At 31.9% G+C, this 21,999-nt stretch overlaps 2 protein-coding genes across 3 annotated transcripts in view; both read right to left on the bottom strand.

The window, feature by feature from the left end:
- Positions 1-662: 662 nt before the first annotated feature.
- On the bottom strand, positions 663-15,542 carry LOC111684785. Its single transcript, XM_046952897.1, has 4 exons — positions 15,285-15,542; positions 1,642-1,745; positions 1,401-1,561; positions 663-1,323 (listed from the first exon to the last, which is right to left on the bottom strand). The coding sequence occupies exons 2-4, from the start codon at positions 1,726-1,728 to the stop codon at positions 1,086-1,088; spliced, it is 486 nt and encodes a 161-aa protein (XP_046808853.1). The 5' UTR covers positions 1,729-1,745; positions 15,285-15,542; the 3' UTR covers positions 663-1,085.
- Positions 15,543-17,367: 1,825 nt separating this feature from the next.
- LOC111681384 (ecdysone 20-monooxygenase) overlaps positions 17,368-21,999 on the bottom strand; it is a 57,896-nt gene continuing 53,264 nt past the window's right edge. For both annotated transcript variants that reach the window (XM_046952140.1, XM_023443146.2), the window contains exons 2-8: positions 20,768-21,087; positions 20,501-20,699; positions 20,032-20,427; positions 19,784-19,952; positions 19,483-19,722; positions 18,084-18,296; positions 17,368-18,017 (exon numbers count right to left, since the gene is read on the bottom strand). In XM_046952140.1, the coding sequence (XP_046808096.1) occupies positions 17,907-18,017; positions 18,084-18,296; positions 19,483-19,722; positions 19,784-19,952; positions 20,032-20,427; positions 20,501-20,699; positions 20,768-21,080 (1,641 nt within the window). In that variant the 5' untranslated portion in view covers positions 21,081-21,087 and the 3' untranslated portion in view covers positions 17,368-17,906. The remainder of the gene's footprint in view (positions 18,018-18,083; positions 18,297-19,482; positions 19,723-19,783; positions 19,953-20,031; positions 20,428-20,500; positions 20,700-20,767; positions 21,088-21,999) is intronic.

Here is a 21,999-nt window from a genome sequence, read left to right on the forward strand (position 1 = left end):
TTAACCGCCACTTACTCTCCCCCAAATTTGGGTTTAAACCACAGCCACTACGTGGATCCCGAAGGAACCTCAACCAACTGACCAGCCAGGACATAGTCCTGCGCGCAACTGGCCACCCGTAGTACCAGATTTCGCGGTGCACTGGTTGGACCTCTGGCAATCTATGCAAGGACTAAGTCAAACAGTAGACTGTAACCAATTTTTCAATCCCGGTCAGATTGGAGGTATTAGCCACCTCTTAATAGGCCCACAAGTGGCCTAGGGTTATGTCTTTAAATCTGTTAGTTGCCTCAAATTGTTCCTCACTTGAACCCAATTTAAAAAATTTAAGTATTCCGATTATATATCTTCAGTACAGAGGCCTTATTACTGAATTATCTCTAGGGTAAATCTAAATAAAAAACACTTTATTTTTGCAGGGTATAAAAATTGCAAACATTTACGAATATATTTTATTAAAATATTTAAAAATTATAAAAAAATATTTTGGTTCTTAAATATTAGTTACGTTTTTTGTATAAAATTAAATTAAATAATTTTTTGTACATTTTTTTTAATTTTTTTTCAATTAAACATTAATAAACATAAAAAGGGGTGGTGTTAGAAAAAGTGTATTTTTTTAATTTAAACAAAAAAATTAAAACTAAAATAAAAGCTGTGTAGCCGTACTAAATATTAAAAAATGATTCTTTAGCATTTTACATAAAATTAACTTTTTTTATATAAATTTTTTTTGACTAATTTCAATTGTAAAACTTTAAACTATTAAGTACGGGAACACAGCTTATGTAGATTAATAAAAGTGTATGTTAAAATAAAATAAATTGTTGCTTTTCTTTATGTTTACTGTAAATATTACAGTAAAATGTTAAGTTCAAAACAAAGTAAGTTTGATGATTTAGCAAAGACAGCAACCTGTTGACTAAACAGCTAGCTAAGGCATACAACCACTTATACAGGTATGTTTAAGTGATAATTTTAAAATAAACAGGGACGGCATGGAAATGGACGGTGTATACGAATTTGTTGTTTGTTTTTGTTGTAAATGGAGTTGCCACAGTATTTTAATTAGAAAAAAATTTAAACTATTCTAAAGAACCATTTAAACCAAAACGTAAAGTGGCCAAAATATCCAAAATATAAATGAGAGCTGTTACTAAAGACACAGAAGCAGCACCCAATACCAAATCTAAACGCTGCATATTAGGATGCCAATAATTTAAATCCTTGGTAGAAGACCAATCGCGGAACAAACAGGCAGTGGCGGCCACAAACAATATGAAAGCCACAATCGACCATAAAGCTGAAGTACGCCAAGGCGCTCTAGATCAAACAACGAAATAAAAAAACATCAATTAAAGTTCTTTCTTAAATAACTAATAAAATATTAAAAAACTTACAAATCACCAAATAAAGCCATAATTAAATAAATGGCAGTATAAATTAACAGAGAGCCAAAGGTCACATAACATAAGGCCACCACGCGTGGCGTTATAAATGTGCGTATAGAGGAATGTGTGGCTGGCTCATCGATCAGGCCAATGCAGCAAATGATGAGACACTACACCAACATAAATTAATACAAAATATAATTTTAATTAAAACAATTATGAAACAATTACAATCGTTTAACTGACTCACCAATTCTAACAGTTTTAAGGCCACCAATGTATAAGTGGCCGTTTTACTGGGACCCGTTGTATAGGAATTTTCTTCGGCCGGTGACATTTCAACACGTGATATTTCTGCAAATTACAAAAGAATAAATAAATTTAATACTAATTCTTTGAAATATTTAACAACAAAACTAAATTTTGTATGCTTTTCGTTTAAACTACCTATAGAACTTAAAAAACTCATGCTGTTCCCCAAACAAACAAAAGAAAATCGCTAGAAAAAACAAAAGTAATCTTTATTATGTCATCTTGCTTGTTTTTCTAAATTAGTTTCAATTACTTTTGAAAGATCATTAATTTTTCATTAAATTATTTTAACTATAAAGTACTTCATTGAGAAATGTTCATAAATTACGTAAAAATATACGCAATATGTGTACAACAATAAAACATAAGCAATCATGCATTGAAAGTGGGTATAGTTGGCCTCTACCAATAAAAATGAAATAAAATCTGTAAAGAATTAGTTTCGAAAATGTGTTATTTAGTACCAAGGTTAGTTTATCACAATTATTTTAAGTGACATACTTTTTAAAGAAAAGTATGAAAAAATATAAAAATAAACATTTAAGAGTCTGAAAAAGATGACTTTAAAGATGCTAATTCATATAGTTCAATCTAATATCAATCAATATGAATATAAATCAGAAGTCTTGATGAGTTTTGACTATAGTCTGGAATATAAAACAGTCTATAGTCTGGACTATAGAAGAGTCCATAGTCTGGACTATAGAACAGTCTATAGTCTGGACTATAGAACAGTCTATAGTCTGGACTATAGAACAGTCTATAGTCTGGACTATAGAACAGTCTATAGTCTGGACTATAGAACAGTCTATAGTCTGGACTATAGAACAGTCTATAGTCTGGACTATAGCACAGTGTATAGTCCGGACTATAGAACAGTCTATAGTCTAGACTATAGAACAGTCTATAGTTTGGACTGTAGAACAGTCTATAGTCTGGACTATAGAACAGTCTATAGTCTGGACTATAGAACAGTCTATAGTCTGGACTATAGAACAGTCTATATTCTGGACTGCAGAACAGTCTATAGTCTGGACTGTAGAACAGTCTATAGTCTGGACTGTAGAACAGTCTATAGTCTGGACTATAGAACAGTCCATAGTCTGGACTATTGAACAGTCTATATTTTTGACTGTAGAACAGTCTATAGTCTGGACTATAGAACAGTCTATAGTCTGTACTATAGAACAGTCTATAGTCTGGACTATAGAACAGTCTATTGTATGGACTGTCTATAGCCCATAGTCTGGACTATAGAACAGTCTGTATCTGGACTATAAAACAGTCTATTGGACTGACTATAGAACAGTCTATAGTCTGGACTATAGAACAGTCTATATTCTGGATAATAGAACAGTCTATAGTCTGGACTATAGCAAAGTCCATAGTCTGTACTATAGAATAGTCTATAGTCTGAACTATAAAACAGTCTGTAGTCTATTTTAAATCATAAAAATTCTCCTTAAACACTCTAGACAGGAAGCTGTTTAAAATTACATACAACTGTAATTTTTTATTTCTAGCATCTTTACAACTTAGTAATAATTTTTCATTTGCATGCATGAACCAAAAATAAACTCTCTTGTTAATAGAAATTATAAACGATCATTTATTGTATGAATATTATTTAGCGCCAATTTATTTGTTTTCTTTTTTTTTTTGCGTTTGTTTATTATTCTTAAAACGTGTTTGCAAAAATTTCTATTTAAAGAATTTCTCTTTAGAAAACCTATACTTATGTTTGTTGTTTTCTTCTTTTCACATGCAATCAAGTTGTTAGCGAAATAGAATATATTTTTTTGTGCAGACAGGTTTCTGTTGCAAACTGCCCAACCTCTTATCAACAATAACAACAATCATAGCAATATTGCAGTTAGTAAAATTATTATATGGAATAGAGTCAATAACCGTATAAAGTTCTAAGGTTTCATCGTCTAAAAAAGAAAATTATACTTTATAACTAGTAGTATGCTGGACTTAAGCTTAAGCATGAGGAACAAGAAAATTTCTTTGAAAGCGGATGGTGATAGGCGTTTATTAAATACTCTATAGGAATACGATTGATTATATCAAATCAAAACAATTTGAATGAATAACCTATGACAATGAACGTAATTGTTCACAATGTGAATCGACGAATGGGTAATGGTACTCAGGTGATTAATCAATACCAATACTGTTCTGCTTTAGTAATATTTAGCTGTCGAAAGTAGGACTCTTTAATTATCTGGACATTTATCTATCGGTTTGTCATCCGAATTACTTTTAATACTCTTCACCTTCGTGAGAAGGGTATATATAAGTTTGTCATTCCGTTTGTAATTTCTATAATATAATTTTCCGACCCTATAAAGTAGATATATATTCTGGATCATTATAGATAGCGGAGTCGATTAAGCCATGTCCGTCTGTCTGTCTGTCTGTTGAAATCAGTTTTTAAAGGTCCCCAGATATCGGCGAGATCCGAATAATTCAGTTAGACATGCTTTCGAGAAGATCGCTATTTAAAATCAGCAAAATCGGTCTGTAAATAACGGAGATATGAGCAAAAATCCGAGACAACCTCTTAAAATTTCATCAAAAAAGCCACATTTTTTCATGCTTTGTTAAAAAAGCAACAACAACACTGTGAATTGGATAAAGATGTACATGTGCGTGTGGAGATGTATTTGGTTTTATTCAGCTGTGTATTTTTTTATGACGGTGGTATTACAGTACAATGGTTAATATTTCTTTCTACTACAGTTTATATTTGTTTGTGTGTATGTTATGTGTGACATGTGTGCAGAGAAACAAAATAAATAAAAACTGTTTTTTAAAACATACTTGGTGAAGGGTATATGAGATTCGGCACAGCCGAAAATAGAAATATTACTTGTTAATATTTATAAATATTAAATTTTCCGCGCGATCTTAACACGAATGGATACATATTTTCATCCACGTTTTTTCGGTGCTAATTAAATGAATTAATGTTTGTGTAACTTATATCTAATAAGAAATTTAAAATGTTCAGATAGGCATCTTGGTATGATTTTAAGCAATTATACAACAATTTTTTTAACCTTATACCAAGTAGTATGTAATTTAGACAGGTGTGGTCAGTGGTAGCATTTATGTGATTTACATAAATAATTAATACCTTTGAGGCCACTTGTTAGCAAGTGCATACATACCAGGTACACTTTACATTTCAATACACAACAAAAGAAGAAATAAAAGTATTAGACGTTTACACTATGGATGTTTGTATACTCTAGTTTAGTTTACTAATTTAAATATTTACGCTCTCTCTCTCTCTCGCATACTTTAACTAGATTCTTCTCTGTTTTTACCAAACTGTCATTGACCATGTTTTAATAGAAAAAACCAGTTGCAGTAAAATTTGTTTACATTTTTTGTAGTCTTTTTCCATTAACCATATTTTGTTTAGAACTTGTTTTTCTCTTGGATTTTTGTTTTGCTCCATGGCGTTTCGTCATTAGAAATGACACAATAACAGCAGAGAATAAAAAAAAATAAAAACAAATCACCCACCAAAAAAGTAATGACGTAAAAAAAGGTCAAAACTCAACTGTACAACAAATACGCAGCTAGCTAGTAGAGGGATTGTATTCAATATTCTCTTATTTCTCTGCTTATTCATAATACAGGGAGGTAAAATGCCAGAGTTATAATTTCCCCCCACTTTTTGATTTGAAATTTTTTATCAAAGTAGCCGCGGCGCGTCGTTCATGTTGTTATTTTTTATGAATAATAACAAATTATTTATTCACATGCTTAACGGCGAAGCTAGAAAGAGGCCAAGCACAAAGGTGTAGAGTTCACGTACACATTTCAATGTTTATATAATGCAATTACAGTGTTGAACAAAAGTGTTCAACAAAAAAGAAAAACTTCACTGGCGAATTCCCACCAGGCAGTCGTCTGGTTTCCCATATTGGGTGGTCTGTCAGTAGTCGCTCTATCGATAGCTTCTTCTATCACTAAGATGGGCCAATCGGTAGAGCGGTCTGAATTGAGTGAATTCCAGTACTTAAATGTACACGTATGAAATTTATTAAGAGTCTGTCCCATATTGGGCTTGATGGGTTGTTTGATCTCAGAGGGAAGACTGTTTTGTATCCTGGCAGTAGGTTAGGATGAAGAAAAATGTCCCTCGTATCTGGTTCGGGGCTTAACAATCTCCGGAGACCCTACTCCCACAGCGGTGACACCGGGCTGTTGTGAGTGGAATGTTACCAGCACACGAGTTAGTCAGGCGGTCGCAATGGGCGTGTGTAATTCGTGAGCTACTGGTGCAACAAAAACAACAACAAAACCCTCAAGCAACCAGCCCAAATTTTTTGTCTAAGTAACATACTTGCTTTATTCGCGATAAGGAGCGCACAATAGGCCCGATAGCGGCCTTGGTGTATTTCTTCGGATTTTATGTAGTATACATCCTCCTATCAACCTAACTTACTTGCTTGCAAATCAACTCTCCTAACAAGCCTTCAGATGTGGCACGTACCCCTGAAGCAGCGATAGCAGCCCTTACTAATCAATAGTCAGCCAGCTCCCTGCCTTCAGGTTACAAGAAATTCTCTCATGTCCCCTTGTGCAAAAGAAAAAAAAAAAAAACAACAAAACCCGCAAGCAGCCGGCCCAAGCTTTATAAGCAACCATAAAACAACCGCTGCTACCAAACCTTCCATTGTGTGTAAGTTACCAGCGGCACAAAAAGCACTGTCCAAGGAGGAGAAATCGTCTCTAAAGTGGGTCAAAACTATCATGGCGAGACAAAAGGAGTCAGCTCCTCTAGCCGCAGCAGAAGTGACAAAATCTAATACGGAGAAGAAGAAGAGTCCCCTTCGATTACACAGCCGACGACAAACGTCCAAAAAAGGAACAAACTATGTCGTTAATAGGCTTTTCAGTAGGGTTCTCAGGAGCATTAGTGTTTATAGACTAGTCTATCGATTACTGGATGTAATGGTCCATTGTCCATCAACTACGGAGGCGCCTAAGTAGCAGAGATCCGAAGAAGAGTCCCCTTCGATTACACGGCCGACGACAAATGTCCAAAAAAGGAGCAAACTATGTCGTTAATAGGCCTTTCAGTAAGGTTGTCAGGAGCAATAGTATTCATAGACTAGTCTATCGATTACTTGATGTAATAGTCCATAAATAAGACCCATCAATAGATTATTCAATAGAAAAGCATTTAGACTAATCCATAGACAACTCCATATAAGAGTTATTAAACTAGTCTCTTATTTACGCAAAATTGTTTCAGTTCATACTACCGTTAATTAATTTCGCCTCGTTACTTTTTCTTTATTTTGTTACCCACTGTTTGCGTGTTTATTACCAAGTTGTGTTTACATATTATATTTTGTTATTGGTCAGTTTTTCTTCATCTCCTTCTTTCACTCTCTGTTACCAATTCCCTTTTTTATTTGTATTTTATTGCTGCATTTGTTTGTCATTGATTTTATAGCCTAAGGTTTTCCTCTAATACATTTTTTATTATATTTTGATTTTAGTTTATCGTGTTAAAATTGTTTTTGTCTTTGTTGTTTTTATTAAAAGTCTCACGTGTTTAATTTTTGCTGGTCTAATGTGTTGTTGTTGTTTTTTTTTACTAAATACCAACACGAATTCTATGTATATACATGGCGTCGCATTTAAAATTATCGTTGTTTATAGTTTTTCTTTTTGGAAATATATTGATCAATAGAAAGTTGATCATATATTGGGTCAAAAAGTCAAAGTTGTTTATAAAATTAATAGTTAACAAAAGGTAATAATTGGCAAATTTGTGTGTTTATTGTTTATTTACTTTGTAAAGGAATTGCGTTTAATTTTTTGGTAAAGTATCCTTTATGATTTATGTTTATAAGGTGCAGGCATGTCTGCACGGTAAAAAGGAATAAACGAATGTTTACAAAAGTTTGGGAACAAATATTTGGAATAATTTTCTGAATATATTAATATTGACCTTTAATTTCTGAGATATTTTCTGGAAATGAATTTGGAGATCAGTAGTCCTTTGTCATTATCATCACTATTAAAATTCTGATTAGTTACTAAAGGCTGGTCTAGTGAAGCTTTATTTGAAGCTTTATTTGCGAAACACATAAAGAAAAGACCCGTTATACTTTTTGGTGTTAACCAAAGCTTTGTATTTAAGGTTTTAAACTTCATCTATTTCAACTAGAGGACACATCACAGGTGACAAATGGTCAATGCCTTCGAAATATAACGAATACCTCAAATATCTCCCGATGACTAAACAGCCCACTTTAACAGGTTTGTTGCATCATATTTTGCTGAGTGCAGAGGATCACAAATTCTTAATCGAAACTGTTAATTTTTAAGATCGCAACAATGGGAAAGGGTTATGACACCTATTATTGCCAAACGAGACAACTTTGGCAAGAGATTAGATAGTTCGAGTCCTTGAGCAAAGTGCTCTTATACTGGGTTGGTGGTGAGTCGTTACAAAAGCGGTTGAAAATACCATGAAATAAGCCAACATGGCAGGCGTTCACGTAAAGCACTTCGACATTCATCTTCATTAGAATACGTGACAAAAATCGGCACTCAATTTGTAATATCCAAAATGTTATGGGCTTTTCTTTGTTTAAAAGGGAGTATGACTTTCTTGGTCCTTGAATAAAATTCGTTAGAAATTCTAATAGGAATGCTTCTGAACACTATAGGAATAAAAATTCTAATTAGTATACTTAATGGACATTCTATTATAGGAAACATGTCGTATGCTCCACCCACGTAAGAGATGTGAATCATTTACCAGACTGATACGCTTTACAACAGTTCAAACTGTCCTGGATCATGCCACTTTTATAATACGGACTGATCAAATCAATTAATCAAAGAATATGTATAAATATTAATAGAAACCAAGGAAGAGGATGATAAAGCAAGAAGATAAACATAAGTAACATTCAACTGGATTCATTCATTCAATCTTCGATAAATCTATCTATTCTGATGTCACTATTAATTATCTTCACAAGTTATTATAATTTTCTTAATTGCACCATTCAACAACTTAAATAATTACTCAATTAAGCAATTCCCCCTCCATCTTACTGCTGAAAACAAATTTTATTAAGAATATTCTTTTGTTCTCAAATAATTTCCATTGTAACTTTAGCTCAAAGTTCAACAAGTTGAAAAGTACTTAATAAAAAGGGTTAACATGGAATTTCATAAAAAATTAAGAAAAAAAAAAACACAAAACTAAACAAAACAAATTGAATTATTAAAATAAAATGAATCATTCACATGTGATGCATGGAGTGCATGTCATCGTCTAGATAACATGCAACTCTACAACAGATGTTATCGAATTTATTTATTTAACAGAATATAATAAGAACTAAAGCATAACATATTCCATAGATGTTTTTACAAGTATCTTAAGTAACTATTTCTAAGAATTTTTTCGCTTGTTTTCTAAATGTTTTTCAGCAATTTCCTGCTAGTGTTGAAATTTACTTGTAAAGGAGTTTAAGCGCTTCTGTTGTTGTTAGTTAGTTATATGTGAAAATTGACTTGAACAATCTGAGATTGTAGTGTTTTTTTTTATTATCGCGTACTATTTTCACCATCTCTGTCTAACAACAATAATAATAAGAGCCAACTACAAAAGTTCAATTACTTTTCCACATGTGGACACTGTTGTTTAATAGTTTTTTTTTCTCAGATTGTTGTTGTTATTGTTTTGTGTACAGAAAGGAAAATTTTGCTAGAAAAACTACTTTTTAACTGAAAACCAGTTTTACTAGTACAGACGTTCATAGACTGACGACTGCAAATTAGTGAAAAATTTGCAACGATAAGCTACAAACTATACTATCGTATTAACAGAGATGCCAGATTTATTGAATAATTACTTTGAATTTAGAATAAATGTCTTAATAACCCCCTGAAAAATAGTAATTTTTGAAAGGTATAGAAACAGAGATACTAACTACGTCATTAGGTTTGGATTGATATCTCTATAGAATTTAAAATTGCCTCCAAGTGACTACATAACGTTACCGATGAAAATCGTAACATTAGGTTCGGTTTAGTATCTTTATAAAGATATGTTTACAATAATAGTAGGTTTCTTTAAAATTTCTGCTCATTCTTATGCATTATATTGGCATTAGTAAAGCCCCCTTCAAACGAGCACACAAGTAATATGATCTGTCAAAATTTTGTGTAGAAAAGTACGGATGGGATCGTCTCAATGCAAAATGTAAATAAATCATCACACATTGAGGTGAATTACGTATATAAAATTTGACAGTCGTATAGCTCTTTTCATTTTTTTGAAATGATTCAAAAAGCAAGTAAGTCCCATTAGAACAGGGATGTATTTATACGTAAACACTAAGGAGAAAAGGAAAACAGCAGTTTTCATTATACTTTATTATTGTTTTATACCAATCGTGTAAACACAATAATTATAAATCATACGTCTTTTAAGGTGAAAGTACAAAACACGCGGCAACGCGTTGTAGACTTCTGTCAAAAAAAAGTTGAAATATTGTATTTACATTTAACAAGTTACACACGGTAGTTTGTAATGCGTTTGCCACGAAACGTTCAGCAATTTTCAACTCGAAAAGTTTGAAAAGCATAAAACGCCTTGCCTCCCCAACGCGTGTTGTGTACTTTCACCTTTATCCTCTTTTTATACCCTACACCACTATATTGGGGAGGGTATTATACGTTTGTGCTGATGTTTGTAACATACAAAAATATTGGTCCAATACCCACCTTAAAGTATACCGATCGATTCAGAATCATTTTTTGAGTCGATTTTGATATGTCCGTCCGTCCGTATGTCCGGCTGGCTAACTGGCTGTCCATGTAAACCTTGTGCGCAAGGTACAGGCCTCAATTTTCAAGATAATTTGATGAAATTTGGACCAAACATGTTGACACAGGTACGAAGCCTATTGAAAATGGTTGAAATCGGTCCATTATTTCACCTAGCCCCCATACAATCGTACCTCCCGATTTCAACTTTTTATGCCATAATTACGTCAAATATTCTATTATCTCTCTCTAAAAATTGGTACTAATAAGTTTTATATAAGTATAAATGACACGGCAGATTTTCGTAAGGATCGGCCCTTATTTTACCCTAGCCCCCATACAAACCCTCTTCAAAAAATGTCTCAAACTTGACTTGTAACCATTTGTATCGCAATGAAACTCAACAAAACTAACTGTTATTTAAAAATATATCATTTCCCAAATTTACCGAGGATCGGCCCATATTTGACCTATATAAAGCCTCATTTAGAAATTTAGTTTTTTTGTCAATAAATTGCTTAAATATTTTGGAATAATATTCAACATAAAAGTTTCTTTATAAAAAGTAAAAACTTTAAAAATATACTCATGGTGTAGGGTATTATATGGTCGGTCATGCCCGACTATACTTTCCTACTTGTTTTGTCATATGGATGGAATTTCATATTAATTTTTCATTTGACTTAAAAGAAATCAAATCTGGCATCTCTATCATACATTGCGGATGCATCTGTATCTGAAACAAAAACAAAAAAATGAAAACAAAACAAACTTATTTTGTCACGCAAACATTTATGATGAGCTTTAATCTATATCTGTATCTTTCTTTCTCTTCCTACTACTCTGCATTGCTGCTCTTGCACGTGCGAAAGAATGCAAAAAACACACACACACACACACACGAATGCAGAGACAAAACGAGCTAAACAAAACAATGACAAACATTTTAATAAATAAACTATATAAACGTTTATTAGAGTGGGCACTTGTTATGAATAGGGGGAACAAAGAAGATATGGTGAAGAAAAGTTTGCAATTATATTAAAGTGAAATCAAAATGTTCAATATGAAAACAAAAACTATATTCCCTTGAGAGAAATTAGCGTCCATTGTTTTAAGCGAACTAGTAACTAGTGCCGTGTCTAGTGAAAAAGGGGCATATCAATTGATTGAATCAAGTTCTTGATCGCTTATGTGGAATCCAAAATGGTATCAATTAGAATTACTAAAGGTGTGAACAAGTGGACGCAGAATATACTATAGTTTTAAAAATTTAAGAGGTTTCAAAAAATAAAATCTTATATAGACAATGATTTCCTTAATTAAAGCGAAATTTAAAAAAATATTATCAATAACTATAAACAAACCGATTTCCCCTTAATTTGAAATTTAAAACCTGAAATTTAAATCGCACTAAATGCAAAATTCAAAAAACCCACAAGCACCCTCTTGACAATTTAGATTCTTAAAAACGTAGAAGGGGCGTTTTTATAAAACCTAATGTGGAATGTTGTTGGTGTAGGTTTTTTTTTTAAAGAACTTTGCCTAAAAAGGGGGGGACTTATCAATGCTATTACCATATAGACATATTTTAAATTTTAAAACGAGGCTAAAACAAAAAACAACTAACAAATACTATGAACTAAATAAAAATTCAATGTTAAAACGTTTTAACAACAATTACTGTGTTAAATGAACATGAGTGGACGGAGGAAAGACCCAGTTAAGGATATATGCATGTAAATGACGGCTGACTACTTGTCGCAATAGGTTTTTTTTTGCGTTATTTATGGCAATTGTTTTTAGGTGTAATGAAACAATAGAAAGTGGTATTGTAGGGCAATCTTTGAAGGAATGAAATGTTTTGAAAAGATATATTTGCCTCTAGTCAGAAACGGAAATATTGTATTGCAAGATATCTGGGTCTAAAATTAAATATCCATTGAGATATCTTTCGGTATAACATATGTCTAACGTGTGGTCTGATCTTGCCAAAACTAGCACTATAACCATCTAAAGACAGGATGCAAAAAACCAGAAAAAGGTGAAGCTTTTACAGATTGGTTAAAGTCGATGTTAAGATTTTGGTATGTATTATGATTTTGAACACAACTGTACACAATTAAAGGAACATATAAAGACGAATGAATGTAATAAAAATGATCGTAATACGATCCAAATATGTTGAGAGCAATGTGCTTCACAAATTGGAGAATTGCTAGGAAGTATGTCCTAACTAAGTAATTAGTTAGTTAGTTTGCAAGGAGGATGTACATATATACATCGAATCCGAAGAAATACACCTAGGCCTCTATCGGGCCTGTTGTGCGCTCCTTAACCAGTGCCTCAGGTGGGAATCGAACCCACCACCTCCGGTCAACCAGACTAGAACTCTAACTAACTAACTAACTAACAAGACGAGAAATCTTCTCAAAATGAGCAAGTCTGAGGTTAGTATGATGTTACGTATTATCAGTGTACACACAGGATTACGAGCACATCTATACAAAATTGGAAGTCCGGATTCAGACGAATGTAGAGCATGTGGAGAGGACAGTGAAACTCTGGAGCACTTTCTTTGCCATTGTCAGGCATTCGTCGAAGTTAGATCCAAGTATCTTGGAAGTGATGTTATTCCGGAAATAACATTCTTAACCAACACCGATTGTAAGATTCTTAGGAATTACGTAAAGGAAACTGAGTTTCTGAACATGGAAAAATAATACATTCAGTGAAAATTTTTTTTCTTTTCTTGAATTGGAGCGCACAACAGAACCGATAGTGGCCTAGGTGTATTTCTTCGGATTTGATGTAGTATACATCCTCCTATCAACCTAACATAACTAACTAACTAACTAACTAATTAACTAACTAACTAACTAACTAATTAACTAACTAACTAACTAACTAACTAACTAACTAACTAACTAACTAACTAACTAACTAACTAACTAACTAACTAACTAACTAACTAACTGACTAACTAACTAACTAACTAACTAACTAACTAACTAACTAACTAACTAACTAATAGTCTAGTGTATAGTCTAGTCTATAGTCTAGTCTATAGTCTAGTCTATAGTCTAGTCTATTCTATAGTCCAGTATATAGTCTAGTCTATAGTCTAGTCTATAGTCTAGTCTATAGTCTATTCTATAGTCTAGTATATAGTCTATTCTATAGTCTAGTATATAGTCTAGTCTATAGTCTAGTATATAGTCTAGTCTATTGTCTAGTCTATAGTCTAGTCTATAGTCTAGTCTATAGTCTAGTCTATAGTCTAGTCTATAGTCTAGTCTATAGTCTAGTCTATAGTCTAGTCTATAGTCTAGTCTATAGTCTAGTCTATAGTCTAGTCTATAGTCTAGGCTATAGTCTAGTCTATAGTCGAGTCTATAGTCTAGTCTATAGTCGAGTCTATAGTCGAGTCTATAGTCGAGTCTATAGTCTAGTCTATAGTCCAGTCTATAGTCTAGTCTATAGTCTAGTTTATAGTCTAGTCTATAGTCTAGTCTATAGTCTAGTCTATAGTCTAGTCTATAGTCTAGTCTATAGTCTAGTCTATAGTCTAGTCTATAGTCTAGTCTATAGTCTAGTCTATAGTCTAGTCTATAGTCTAGTCTATATTCTAACTAACTAACTAACTAACTAACTAACTAACTAACCAACTAACTAACTAACTAACTAACTAACTAACTAACTAACTAACTAACTAACTAACTAACTAACTAACTAACTAACTAACTAACTAACTAACTAACTAACTAACTAACTAACTAAATAACTAACTGACTAACTAGCTAGCTAACTAACTTACTTACAAACTAACTAACTAGCTAGCTAACCAACTTACTAACAAACTAACTAACTAACTAACTAGCTGGGCGGATGGCCATTTTTATAACAATTCAATACTTTTAAAGAACTGCATTACAAACAATAAACAACAATATAATTACTGGCCGCCTAGGGCAGGAGGATTAAGGGTTGTGGAGAGGAGATAGTTGTAGTGTCATATTGCCTAACTAGATCTGTTGTACTGATGGCAATACAAAAATTCCCTAGTGATTCATTTAACATAAGTTTGTAGATTTTTTTTGTTTTTTTTTTTAATAAACAAATAAATGAATGAAATTGTCTATTTGTATGAGAAATATGTGAAAAAATGTTTAGAAGCGTGTAAGTACAATTTATTTATATTTTTTTGTTAAAATATTTCAGTTAAATTAAGGTGTGGCTACTATTTTCTTCAAATTGTTTTCATTATTATTTTTTTTTCAAATTTGTATTCAAAGTGTTAAAAAACGTTTTATTTTCATCATCAGATGGGAGGCAGAAAAAAAATGTATAAAACAAATAGACGTTAGATAGGTTTACACAACTGTTGCTGTTGATTGTTGTTGTTGTTATTGTTAGTAGTATTGCTCATGTTGTTGTATGAGAAATATTTGTTGTTACTGGTTTTGTTTTTTTTTCAATAAAATGCATTTTTTTTAATAATACAATTTTTAAAACGTCAATTTAAAAACATAATTGAACATCACAAACAGGTTTCAAATTTTTTTTTTGTTATTAAATTATTTGTTTGTAAAGATTTTTTATATATTTTTACAATTTGTAAATTCCATTTTTGTTTATAAAATTTAAATTTTTAAATTTATAATGATTACTACTTAATTGTGCATATAATGAATATTTAATAAATACGTCTATAATTATACAAAAAAATTTTAATAATAAATTAGTTTAGTTACACACATTTTTGCTGGTGTTGTAGTTGTTAAAGCTGTTGTTTGGTTATTGTTGCAAATAAACAAAAAAACTATTTTTACTACAAGTGCAGTTTAGTATTTATTAATTTCTGTTTTTCAAAAACACTTTTAAATTATACGTTATTTTTCTTTTTGTTTAATATAATATTTCGTTTTTAAATTTCGTTGCTTTATTTTTAGTTTAATTTCCGTTTTAATTATTTTCACTGCGTTTTGACCGTTACACTATTTTCACGCACGCGTTCTTCAGCACTCTTAAATAACAACTAAATTTCTTTTCATTTGTTTGAAAATTTATTAACAGAAAAATGCTTTTTGTTGTATTTTAAGCGCTCTCTTTAAAAAAACAACTTTTCTTGTTCTCTTTCAATGTAAAGAGAACAGTACAGAAACAGCTTTAATTAAAGTCGTGCTTATTTATTTGTCAAAAATGTTATGTACAGCGTCAGATTATGTAGTTAACAGAATAAAAGCTTAATTGAAAATTCTGTTAAACAAGTACCACATAGTGTTGCCAGAAAATCTTTACGATGATTAATTAACATATTTTCCCTACAATGTTTTTGAAAAGAAATTGTTTACATAGACAATATATTCGTGTTTGAATTTTGCCCATATCACCATTAGCCCAGGAATCGAAATTATAATAAAATATCTCCATTACCTGGATAAGATTTATCGTCTCCATCGCTGGATAAGATTTATCGTCTCGCTTATGTATCCATAACTGTTGCTATGAAAACTTGCTCCAAAACGTCATTGGCGCTACACATCCGTATTAAAGATTAATAATCCCAAATTACCCAAAGGGCCACTCTCCTGGGAAAACAACCTTTAATCTATAGTCTATTCTATAGTCTAGGGTGTAGTCTAATCTATAGTCTAGTTTATAGCCTAGTTTATAGTCTAGTCTATAGTCTAGTTTATAGTCTAGTTTATAGTCTAGTTTATAGTCTAGTCTATAGTCTAGTCTATAGTCTAGTCTATAGTCTAGTTTATAGTCTAGTTTATAGTCTAGTTTATAGTCTAGTTTATAGTCTAGTTTATAGTCTAATTTATAGTCTAGTCTATAGTCTAGTTTATAGTCTAGTTTATAGTCTAGTTTATAGTCTAGTCTATAGTCTAGTCTATAGTCTAGTTTATAGTCTAGTCTATAGTCTAGTCTATAGTCTAAACTATAGTCTAGTCTATAGTCTAGTCTATAGTCTAGTCTATAGTCTAATCTATAGTCTAGTCTAGTCTATAGTCTAGTCTATAGTCTAGTCTATAGTCTAGTCTATAGTCTAGTCTATAGTCTAGTCTATAGTCTAGTCTATAGTCTAGTCTATAGTATAGTCTATAGTCTAGTCTATAATTTTGTCTATAATCTTGTCTATAGTCTAGTCCAAAGTTTATAGTCTAATCTATATATCTAGTCTAATCTAGTCTATAGACTAGTCTGTAGACTAGTCTATAGTATAGTCTATAGTCTAGTCTATAGTCTAGTCTATAGTCTAGTCTATAGTCTAGTCTATAGTCTAGTCTATAGTCTAGTCTATAGATTAGTCTATAGTCTAGTCTATAGACTAGTCCATAGTCTAATCTATAGACAAGACTTTAGATTAGACTATAAGCTTTAGACTAGCGTATTGTCTAGACTATGGTCTAGTATATAATCATAGTTCAGTCTAATGTCTAGACTAAAGTCTTGTCAATAGTCTAGTCTATAATCTAGTTTAAAGTCTAGTCGATAGCCTGGTTTAGTTCATAGTCAAGTCTATAGTCTAGTCTGGTCTAGTCTGCATTTAGGTTTAAGTCTTTTCTATAGGCTGGTCTATATTAGAGTCTGTAGTCTAGTCTATAGTCTCGTCCATAGTCTCGTTTATAGTCTAGTCTATAGTTTAGTCTATGGACTAGTCTATAATCTAAACTCTTGTCATGTCTAGATCATAGACTAGTACATAGTCTAGTCTATTCTCTAGTCGATATCAGAATAATAACTGGATTTCTTACAGAACATTATGGTCTCAGATATCATCAATTAACCCTAGGCAATTCTATAAAGAATCTACGCACACAAACAATTAGTATATTTTTTATTTATTTACAAATTGTTTTCTTTTTATATATTTTCCATTTTTTATTAATATTTTTTATATTTCTTCTCTGTTTCTATAATAAATAACATTAAATTGCAAATCGGTTACAGTCTTTCGTTACTCTCACACACTCAAAAAATGCAGCTACTTAAAAACTAACAAAAAATAAAAATATAATAATTATAAAGAAATTATTTTAATTAATTACAAGAAAAAATATTAATTGTTTTTTGTCTTTTCAGTAATAAAATTTATGCTAAGCTTAAATTTTATATAAAACAATTTAAAATGGTTTTAAAAGGTGTTAGAGGAGGTGGAGAGGAGGTTTTAAAAGTTTAAAAGATTTTTGTTTATTATTTTAAACTGGCAACTCTTAGACTAAATGAATACTTGGTTAAAAAATATTATATATGTTAAATATTATTAACATTCTGCTGTTAATGTTAATGTTGCTGTTAGTAGATTTATAGTAGTTTTTGTTTTTATAGATAGTTTTATGTACAGTTATGTATGAATGTATGCAGGTGTTTTCAAAACACACGATCACGTAACGCTAAACATAGTGGAGTTTTAGGCGCTAATAAAAATTCAAATTCCGTTTCCAGCGGTTTGGTGAAACTGACATCGAAGGCGAGTAATATCTTAAAGAAAGAAAATAATATTTAATAAAAAAATATTTCAATATGATATGATGTTTGATTGTATACCTTTGCTAGTAGTAACACAATTTCCATTTCCACAAAACGTTTACCCGGACACGTTCTTTTGCCAATACCAAAGGGCACTACTATTGTTGAACTTTCAATATTTACACTAAAGTTACCCTCAGTATCGATCCATCTTTCGGGACGGAATGTTTTGGCCTCTTTGAAGTTGTTGTCCTTGTGACAGGCAATCATATTTTGACACAGGACTACGGTCTGGAAAATTAAATAATATTTGTTTAAGTTTTCATGTGAATCTTTGATAATGGTTAGTATATAAACTTGTTCATAGACTAGTCTATAGACTAGATCATAGACTAATTCATAGACTAGTCTGTAGACTTATTCATAGACTATAGACTAGTCAAAAGTCAAGCCCATAAATGGTCAAGAGTTAATAGTCTAGATCTTAGTTTAGTTAAGTCTAAAGTCTAGTCTAGTTTAGTTAAGTCTAAAGTCTAGTCTATAGTCTAGTATATAGTTTAGTCTATAGTCTAGTCTATAGTTTAGTCCATAGTCTAGTCTATAGTCTAGTCTAAAGTCTAGTCTTTAGTCTAGACTATAGACTAGACTATAGATTAGACTATAGACTAGACTATAGACTAGACTATAGACTAGACTATATACTAGACTAGTCTAGTCTATAGTCTAATCTATGGTCTAGTCTATAGTCTAGTCTATAGTCTAGTCTGTAGTCTAGTCTATAGTCTAGTATATAGTCTAGTCTATAGTCTAGTCTATAGTTTAGTCTATAGTCTAGTCTATAGTCTAGTCTATAGTCTAGTCTATAGTCTAGTATATAGTCTAGTCTATAGTCTAGTCTATAGTCTAGTCTATAGTCTAGTCTATAGTCTAGTCTATAGTCTAGTCTTTAGTTTAGTCTATAGTCTATATTCTAGTCTATAGTCTAGTCTATATTCTAGTCTATAGTCTAGTCTATAGTCTAGTCTATGGTCTAGTCTATATTCTAGTCTATATTCTTGTCTATAGTCTAGACATTAGGCTAATCGGTAGGCTTACTCTTAGGTTAGTCAATTAACTAGTGCATAGTCCAGTCCACAATCTAGTCAATGCATTAGTCCAGAACCTAGTCAATAGGTTCGTCCGTAGTCTAGTTCATACACTACTTATTATCTTAGCCAATCGACTAGTCAATCGATTAGAACATAGCCTTGTCTTAAGATATACTAATCACCAAAATGGTCCTAAGGCTAGACCTTAGACTTGTCTATAGGCTGGTTAAGAGGTTATATTGAATATTAGTTTATATTCTAAGCCATGCTCTAGTCAATGCTCTAGTCCAAAAACTAGAATATATTTTGCGATATTGTGTTCAGATTGAATCCAGCGTTTCTTTTTGGATTTAAGTCCCTTTTTTACAATTTTGATATTCTTTACTTACCCCTGCTTTTAAATTATAACCGGATAATTGCATATCCTCTTCTAATATTCTCGCCAAACAAAACGCCGTTGGCCTAATGCGATACGATTCCTGAATGCATGCCTTTGTATAGGTGGCATTTGTAAAAGCATCTTGTAAAATTAAAGTACTACGATATTCCCGAAACTCCTCTAATATTCTAGTAATAACCTCAGGACTACTAGTAACAGAACTTAAAACAAATAGTAAAGTATTGGCCAACTGTAATTTAAGGAAAAATAAATGTATTATTTGCCACAAACAACTAAATGAAAATACTCACCGTTTCAATGCCGGCCGCTATAAAATCTATAATCGCCGATTTTTTATCCCTTATATCCAGATCTTTTATTTCCAATATATTCAAAAAGACACTGCGCAGATCATCGTCGTGATGCATGAAATTGGCATTATTTTCTTCCAATGCTTTATCCACCATTTCCGAAATCACACTAGGCATGAACTGAGAAGTTACTTTCTAGATTTCTTAAGAGCTGTACAATAATGTTAGGTTGGTCTTTAGTAACTTACTCGTAAATAGTATCCTCCGCTCGGGCAAATTCACGATACGTTTTGGTGGGAAAATATTTCCACAGACCCAAACCGTAATAGGAGTCACGTTGCGATATAAACAATTGTTTAACGGCACCCGCTAGTTGTTTGATTTTTTCCGGTTGTTCTGAATTGGTGGATAGAAAACCCATACGTCTGCCCAGCATAAGAGTACAGACAGCCTCTAAGCCCATTAAATTGGCTATATCCTCAAAGTTACGTACCTCAAATGTGTGGGGATCACGTTGAGCCCTTAAAACGTCTATAAAATCATCGCACACTAAATTTAGGGCTGGCAAAAAGTTTTGCAATATACGCGGCGATGTTATATAGGAGGTAAGCGATGAACGTAATTTTTGCCATGTAGGACCCTGTCTAAACAGAAGCCATTTTTAATACAACCATAAATTGTTTATCGTTAAGCCCATAGAGGCCAAACAACACTTACTCATTTACTATGCCCACACTGGCATAACGATCGGGTTTCGAACGTCTATAGGTGACCACAATTTCGGTAGGTGGTCTAAAGGGATACTTGCTGGGATACTTCAACACTTTTTCCAAATCGGCTCTATTGAAAAGATGAACTATGGGTATGCCCGAAGGCATAACCTCCAAAACAATATCACCATATTTACGATTCAGATCTGTTAAAGAGAAAAATGCATTGTTATGTGGACTTAGTTTTCCTAAAAAAGGAAAAAGTTTTACCTACCCGCATACACTTCATGCAAAGTAGACATTTTGTATTTATGAAAAAACACCATAAAAATCCATTTTGTCCCTAGCAAAGGCAACGACTTGGGACCCGGTATATCCCATACACCTTTGGGTCGTATTTCACGAGCATGATAATAATCATTGTCTGTTATTATAGAAGCCTCTGAATCTTTGGCAAATTTATGCAATTGATCGGATTTTATCAGCAATGGTTTGATGTAACTCTCGGAAAATTTGCGCAAATCAAAATTACAATAGAAGGCCAGTAGAATGGCAATTGCCATTAGTAACACAATAGCCATAACCATAGAAAATCTAGAAAGAAAACAAATAATGAAATAATTTCAATTAATATATTAATTCATTTTCTTAAAATTTTGTTGTTGTCATTATTTAGCACAACAACTAGTTCGTGTGATTTTAGTTCAAGGTTTAAATTAATGTAAAATTTTTGTAATATCAGATAATAAATTTTGAGAAATAACTTGTTTTTTTCTTTTCTAAACTAAATGCGAATTGTTGCATTTATTTGAATTTCATAACTGAAGGAAATCAAGAAATAATTAATACGTATTTTTTTCAAATGCACTGTGGGTTGGAAAAAAATAATTTTGTTAATCGATTTTTAAAAATGTCGATTAAATCCCCTCTGCATTGTTAGATTAATTCCTAGCACGATACACATAGTACATATCTCGGTCATTTACTTTAAGTTACAAACCTCATGATAAACTCATTGCACTACCCACCTTTAAAATGATTTTCTCACATAAATATTTGTTTATGATCAAAATATTTCTAACGCAAATCACTGTTGCCCCCATATGGATGCAAAAAGCTTTTGCAATCATTAGTTGGGATCTATTGAAGTGTTAGACAAATAACTGGTAGAAATTTAAGTTTTGCTGCTTGTGTTTTTTTTTGCTTTTCAAAACAAATAATCTAACAAAAACTACGCTAGACTAACAAAAACTTTAACTGTCTGGCAACTGTCTAACCGGTATTTAAATATTTATTTAGTTATGGTGCCTAAACGCTGCAGTTTTTGTTATCTGTCAAATCAGGGTGTAAATAATTTGTACACGTGAGAAAAAAAAATTTCATTAAAATAGTCAATAGTAGTCTATAGTCTAGTCTATAGTCTAGTCTATAGTCTAGTCTATAGTCTAGTCTATAGTATAGTCTATAGTCTAGTCTATAGTCTAGTCTATAGTATAGTCTATAGTC

This window comes from Lucilia cuprina, chromosome 5 (assembly GCF_022045245.1).
Source record: "Lucilia cuprina isolate Lc7/37 chromosome 5, ASM2204524v1, whole genome shotgun sequence".
Taxonomy (NCBI): domain Eukaryota; kingdom Metazoa; phylum Arthropoda; class Insecta; order Diptera; family Calliphoridae; genus Lucilia; species Lucilia cuprina.

Coding starts and splice junctions, on each gene's coding strand:
- LOC111684785 (XM_046952897.1), bottom strand. CDS start 1,728: ATGTCACCGGCCGAAGAAAATTCCTATACAACGGGTCCCAGTAAAACG. Junction 1,562..1,641: donor CCTTAAAACTGTTAGAATTG/GTGAGTCAGTTA, acceptor ATGTTGGTGTAG/TGTCTCATCATTTGCTGCAT. Junction 1,324..1,400: donor ATGGCTTTATTTGGTGATTT/GTAAGTTTTTTA, acceptor TGTTTGATCTAG/AGCGCCTTGGCGTACTTCAG.